The sequence below is a fragment of the Carlito syrichta genome, unplaced genomic scaffold (genome assembly GCF_000164805.1).
Source record: "Carlito syrichta isolate Samal-C Ts95f unplaced genomic scaffold, Tarsius_syrichta-2.0.1 Scaffold131221, whole genome shotgun sequence".
Classification (NCBI taxonomy): domain Eukaryota; kingdom Metazoa; phylum Chordata; class Mammalia; order Primates; family Tarsiidae; genus Carlito; species Carlito syrichta.
Window position 1 is genome coordinate 11,813 of NW_007075317.1, and position 6,926 is coordinate 18,738.

The 6,926-nt window shown below is 60.5% G+C and overlaps 1 protein-coding gene across 1 annotated transcript in view; it reads right to left on the reverse strand.

Annotated features, from left to right (window-relative positions):
- Positions 1–6,458, reverse strand: part of LOC103250684 (rho GTPase-activating protein 23-like) — a gene marked incomplete at both ends in the record, with an annotated part of 13,316 nt that extends 6,858 nt beyond the window's left edge. The window contains 5 exons of the mRNA XM_021708152.1: positions 1,652–1,706; positions 1,803–1,881; positions 2,067–2,162; positions 3,669–3,696; positions 6,297–6,458. Coding sequence (XP_021563827.1) covers positions 1,652–1,706; positions 1,803–1,881; positions 2,067–2,162; positions 3,669–3,696; positions 6,297–6,458 — 420 coding nt within the window. The remainder of the gene's footprint in view (positions 1–1,651; positions 1,707–1,802; positions 1,882–2,066; positions 2,163–3,668; positions 3,697–6,296) is intronic.
- Positions 6,459–6,926: the final 468 nt, after the last annotated feature.

A 6,926-nucleotide genomic window follows, 5' to 3' on the forward strand; every position in this document is an offset into this window, starting at 1 on the left:
CTGACCACTGCGGCGCCTCGGCCAGGGCCTCCGGTCCCCCCTCAGTCTGCCCTCCCGGCGGCTCCCCCAGGCCCCCACCCGGCTCTCTGGCTGGCTGGCAGGAGGAGGAGGGAGGGGAGTATGGGCGTGGAGGGGCCTCGCTGCGTCGGCGGTGGCGTCAGCGGCTGCCGCGGCGTGATTGGCCTCCCGCCTTGGCTCCCAACCACAGGAATGCCTGGGCCCCACCCTCTGACTGGAGGAGGTGGGGGGGCAGTGAAGGCCCCCAGATGCTGACATCTGGGGCTGCCAGCCCACCCGAGCCTGGACAACAGAGATGGAGGCTGTTTCCCCTTCCACTCTGTCCCTGCAGGCTGTGGGGCATCCTAGGTCCCGCCCTGCCATCCTCTGTAGCTGCCCTCACCTCAACCTTGGGGGGCTGTACAGGCAGGGCCTTTGGGACTTGGAGTCCGCCGTCCACTTCTCTGAGCCCTCTCCCTCCCCAGAAAGAGCAAAGGGACAATCGAGGTCAGGGGTGGAGGTTCCCAGAGGGGCATCGTGCCAGGCACGGCACTGTGATTACAGTGATTACAAGAGAGCGTCCTAGACAGAAGTCAACTTGGCAGCTCCCAGGGCCAACCCGGGGGCCATGACCTCAGGACATGTGGGCTGCCGTCTGCCTGGGACCCATGAGACCAGAGAAGTGGGCACTGGGCAGAGAGGACCACCTGGGCTCTGGGCACGGAGAGGGAGCCAGCTTGTGAGCGTGTGAACCTGTGTGTATAAATGGGCATACCTGTGAGTTCAAGGCAAGGTTCAAGCCATGCCTACAGGCCACGCTCCTTGCCTGGTGGGCTGGGTACTGTCTACTAGTGTGCTGAGGTGTCCAGAAGGGAGGACGTTCAGACCACACACCATAATCATATAAACCCTGGATGCTGTGACACTGGTGAGCACATGTGCTGATGTCTGCAGGCACATGTTGTGATAAGTGGTGCGGATATCTATGTCGCGGCAGTGAGGCCCAAATGTTCACACTGTGTTGCACTGCGTAGAGCCCAGAGGCTGGTGAGCGTATTGCCAGATTTTGGTGCTTGCAGGTGTGCCTGGGGTTGTCTGTGGCATGTGCCTGGCTGCATGTGTGCCGTGGCATGAGATGTGAAGGGTAGGACTGTGGGTTGTGTTGTGCGGCTGTGCATCTGGTGTGTTCTGCATATGTACTGAGTGGTACATGTGACAAGGGCTGGGATGCGTGCACTGGGTAGTTCTGGTATGTGCTGTGTGTGTGTGTGTGTGTGTGTGTGTGTACACACCCACCAGAGATACACTCATTCAGGGTCTGGCAGGGAGGGGGTACAGGAAACAGGCAGGAACTGACGAGAACCGGAGAACATGCCAATCTGGCAGGGCCCGTTGGGCCATTCTCCCTCCAGATACTCTGGCAGGAATCCTGCCTGCCAAGGTCTGCACCTCCCTCTCCCAGTGCAGAGCAGCCCTGAGTGAAGCAACAGCCAGCAGGGGCCCAGGGATGGGCCCAGCATCCCGACTGGGCAAGGCTGGCCCGTGCCACCACCCACACTCCCTTCTCTGCCTCCCAGCGGGGCAAGTGCGAGAGCTAAGGAGGGCTGTGTGCTGCCCACAGGGCTCCTCTACTCACAGCAGGGGCAGAACTCACCAGCTGGAGGATGTCCTCATCCTTGGGCATGATGGATAGCTCCAGAGTGTCGTCGCTAGAGACAGGGCAGAACGTCAGGCCCGCTGGGGCCAAGGGAGCAGACCATGCAGGGACGAGGGGGTGTGAGCCATCCCAGGAGGAGGGTGCTCACCTGTTCTGGATCAGAGCTATGACCTGGGAGTAGGTCTTCCCTATGACGCTCTCCCCATTCACCTTCACCAGCCGGTCTCCTAGGGACACAGGGCGGCGCCACGCGTCAGTAGGCCAAGGGGTGTCAACGGCCCGACCTGAGAAGCCCTGCACCAGGTGGGGATGACACTGGCGGGACATCTGGATCCAAGAACCCCATCCTAACCAGAAGGACAGAAGCAGGACCCCAGAGGGGTGCTGCAAGCAGGGCCCTGGGGCAGCTCACCCGTGCGAAGCCCCGCCCTGTGGGCAGGGCCATCATCCTTCACGTTCTTGACAAAGATGGTGTCCATGGGCTCCAGGCGGTGCCGGGGGGAGGGTCCTGGTGGGCAGCAGCCAGGTTAGCTGGGGGTGGCTGCAGAAGGTCGCACCCATGCACAGCTACACACACAGGGGACACACACTCAGAGAATGATCACTCACCCAGAGACAAACACACACAGGCCCACACACCCACGGCAACACTGCGAACAGACCCACGGATGCAGAGACCAGACAGGAGGACACATGCCTGGGAAAACGAAAACCTACAGGGACAGAGACAGTCACCTGTGAATGCCTATTGAGTCTCGTCATGTGCTAGAAACTAGACTAAAAAGGGCAAACAGACACGGTCTGCTGGGCGTGGTGGCTCACGCCCATAAAACTAGGATGTGGGGAGACTGAGGCAGGAGGACTGCTTGAACCCAGGAGTTTGAGACCAGCCTGGACAACATGGGGAGACTCTGTCTCTACAAAATTAAAAAAAATTAGCCGGATGTGGTAGCACAAGGCTGTGGTCCCAGCTACTCAAGAGGCTGAGACAGAAGGATTGCCTTAGCCCAGGAGGCTGAGGCTGTGCCGAGCCGTGACTGTGCCACTGCACTCCAGTCTGGGTGACAGAGTGAGACCCTGACTCAAAATAAATAAAGAAAAATTTAAGAAATTAAAAAAGACACAGTTCTTGCTCTTCCAGAGCTCACTGTGCAGTGGGGAGACAGATTCTCACACATGTGTGCACACAAGTCACAGACCAAGGAAAGGGCACCACACAAGAAGTCCATGTCAAGTTCTGAAGACACCTGGCAGGGAGGATGTCCACACCCAAGTGCCTGGCAGGACAACCAGCACTCACATCTCCTCCCCACCCCCTTCCTCAGGCTCAGGGAGCTCTAAGTAGAGGTCTGAGGACCCCAGGATGGGTACAAATTGTGTTACACCCCAACAATATCCCTCTGCTGCTGTGTCCATCAGAGAAACAGGCCTATTCTAGCTGACTCCTCCCCCACCACAGCCTCTGGGGTGGGGGCCCAGGGAGACAGTGTTACCATGGCTGCCCAGCAGAAGGCTGGTGGCAAGGCAGGAAGGAGCTCTGTCTTGAATACCCTGGGGCCTGGGTGCCAGCAGAGACCCCGAGGGGCAGCCAGGTCCACAGCAGGGGGAGTCAGGCTCCCATCTTACGGGAAAAAGACCTCCAGGCCCCCGACTCCCACCAGGATCTCCCTGTCTCTACCCCCAAGAACAGCCCTTGCTTGGTGCCCAGGACCTGTAGTCCTGCCTCTGCCTTGGCGCAGGCTGGCAGCGGCTCAAGGGCAGGGCCCAGACCCAGACACTTATCTGCACCCCAGAGCGCCCACAGTGTGACATGAGCAGGCCCGGAGGGACAAAGATGTGAGAAAGGAAAGGCGGAGGACGGGGACATGGTGAGAAGGAGGAGGAAATGCCCAGGGAGACCAAACTGGGAACACAGAGAAGAGCGGAGACAGGAACAGGGGTCAGGGGCACAGAAGCACACAGGCCGCTTGTGGGAGAGGGAGAGAAAGGAGCCAGCCCCCCACGCCTCACTCACCTCCTCCGCGGCCTCCATTCTCCTCCTCCTGCAGGGAACAGAGAGGGCCGTGGGCCTCAGTCCAACCCTCACAGCTGGGCGGGAACCCCTCAGGTTCCTGCCACCCCCTATCTCCTCCCAGCTAGCCCAGCACATGGGGGGGCAGTGAGAGGGGAGGTGTCTTGGGGAAACCAAGTCCTAGGCAAACTTCCCTAGTCACATGCACTCCCCTCTCACCCTTTCTAATCCCAGCATCCCAGCTGTCTGGGAACCCCCGATCCAACAGGGGACCCACAAGCCCTTCCCTCAGGGAGCTCCCAGCCCGATGGAAGAGGAGCTGCCACACACACTCACACACAGAAGGCCCAGGCAGACTGAGATAAGCACAGGACACTGCAACTGCACTATCAGCTCTCAGAGAATGTGGAAGGGAGGCCCAACCGGTGTCCTCTGGGGGAGGGGACACAGGCAAATTGGAGGGTGGCAGGGAGAAGGATTCTGGGTGAGGGGACCAAGCTGCAGTTACTTGGTGGCAGGGGTCAAGCACATGCAGGGCTGGACCCGCCGAGGTCAAGGAGGTCAAACAGCACGCAACGCTCAGAGGAAAGCTTCAGGCTCGCAAGGAGAGAACAAGGAAGCCAGTGAAGGTTCTTTGGTGGAAAATAGTGAATGTAGCAAGATCAGTTAGGGGAGAGGGTTCTGGCAGCCAGGGCAAGGGGCCGAGGAGGCCCACTGGGAAGGCCCTGGGATCACCAGGTGAGGGGAGGGGTGCTGCATTTGGGGAGAAACTAGGAAGGAGGGAAGGAGGTCAGAGAGAAAGATGCGCCAGCAGGACGTGGCGATTTCGAGCTGGATGGGGCTTTCAGCGTCACCTGGTCTAACCCTCTCCACAAACATCCATCTTATAGATCACAGGGTGTGACCTGTCCAAAGCCACTCAAAGACTCAACAGCAGAGCCAGGACTGGAACCCAGGACTCTGTGGCACCCAACAAGGACAGGGTGGGCCCTGGGAAGGCCGTGGGCACTGCTGGGAGCGGCCCTCAGCCCCTCCTCCTATGTGGGGTGTGCCCACTGATGTGAGCTGACAGGGCGAGCGGGTGGCAGAGGCAGACAGATGCGACTGGACGGCTGAGCTCCCTGCAGGCTCCCAGGCAGCAGCAGGAAGGACAGGAGGACTCAGCAGAGCTCACCCTCCTCCTACCTCCAGGCCACGGGTCCCGCCAGGCCTGGGCAGGTTCCAGAAAGGGGACACAGCGTGTCCCTGGCTCACCCTGCCTGGGTCTCCCAGCTCCCCTTGTGAGCCAGGACTTCCACACAGCCCGGACCCCTCATGACGCTGCCACCCAACCCCGCAGGGTTCCCTGAAGGAAGGTGGCAGGGCCCAAGGAGGGCCACTCCAAGGGAGGAGGGAAGGAAGGCCTGGGGTTCCAGGGAACAAGGGGGCTGGTGTCCTTGGGCATGGGGGTAGGGTCCCCTCCCCACGCATTCCTAAGCACAGCTGCAGCCGATGAGAACAGTTACGCTGGCACCAATAGGCCTATGAGAGCGGCAGTCAAATGTCCACATGACGCGCGTTTACAGACACCATATGCACACATGCAAAAATGCACATTTGCATGTCCATGTCTGGCACATGTGCACACGGAGAGACATTCGAGCACACAGACAGAGACGGTGAAATCCTACATTTGGCTCTCTGGCAGGTGGGGCCAAGGTCCCCAAAGGAGAGTCCCCAACAACTGTGCAGGCTGATCCCACCCTGAGGGGAGTGGGTAAGAAGGGTTCACTGATGCCAGAAGAAATGTTTCCTTTGCCGGAAGAGAGCGGGCACAGGAGCAGGGCCCGCACAGGGAGCCCCAGTGGCCCCCTGGGTCCTGTCTCCTTCCCAAACTCCTGCTTTGCTGCCAGGGACCCTTCCCGCAGTCCACAGCCTTGGTTGGGCTTGAGACCTCCGGCTCCTGGACTCAGAGAACCTGACATTTATATTAGGGTGGAAAAGATCCTTAGAGACTTGATGCCTAAGGTTACAGCAGGAGAAATGGAGCCCAGTGAGTGAGAGATGGCCCCAAATCCACCGAGAGTGGGGCGTCGTCCCGGGACGAGAACACCAGACTCCTGCATCCCAGCCCAGGGCTCCTTCCAGCACACGGAGCTGTGGCCAGCATGGGCCCGGGCACTCTGGGCGGGTCCCACGGGTGTGTGAGGACAGCCTCCCTGAGAACTTGGACTTGGAGGGGTGGCTGACCCCACTAAGAAGCAGCTGATGGCCCGGGGTCCCAGGGACTCCATCTCTCCCAAGACGGCAGTTCCCCTTCCAAAGACCAAGTGTCTAGGGTGGGAAGCAAGCCTCCTGGTTCCTCAGCTCCAGGTGCCTTGCCCTGAAGACCCCAGCCCTCCCCTCTCCCTGAGAAGGCCCCATCCCCGGTGAGTAGGGGGTTTCATCCACGGTCGTGTAGTACAGATGACCCAGCCAGGGCCAACACCGCCTCCCTGCAGCTCTCCTCCCCAGCCACCACAGAAGGGCGTGAGCTTGGACCCCAGGAAGGACTACTTCTCCAAGCAGGTCGCAGGACCATGGAGGGGACTGATGCAGAGAGGTCCCACAGAAGCTTCCCTGGTGGCCAGGTCAGTGGCGCCTGGGGTGTACCTTCAGGCTGCAGTGCACGGCCGACTCAGGCGGGTACACGATGAAGTGGCGCAGGGTGAAGCCAAAGCCGTCCTGGAGATTCTTGCGCAGCAGCAGCGTCCTCGGCCCCTGCCAGGGGAGGGGGCGCCTCGGCGAGCACCCATCTCTCGGGCCCAGCGGCAGCTGCAGGAGACCGGGACAGGCTGAGTGCCTGCGCGGCCGGCACACCCGGCTCTGCCTACAGCCTCCCCGCCTGGGATCCGGTGGCAGTGGAAGGGCCTGCCGCCCTGGGGTGCCAGGCAGCCTCCCTGCCCCAGCCTCCCCCTCACTCCCCTTCCTCTCCCCGTTTCAACAACCTGACAGTTCTTCCTTCTCTTTCTCCCCCTCAATCCCCTCAGGATGCCTTTGCCGCCGGGGAAATCACTCATGACAGGGAGCTCCTTCAGGTCAGCTCAGCGGAGGCTCACTGAGCACCTACTGCGCGCCAGGCACTGGACACACAGCCTCCTGCCCAGGGCGTGCCTGTCACTGTCTTAGCTCACACACGCGCACGTGTGCACACACAGGCACACACTTATGCAGACACACACATCCACGTGCACTCACGCAGACAGAACACACTACAAACATGCAGACAAGCACGTGTGCAAA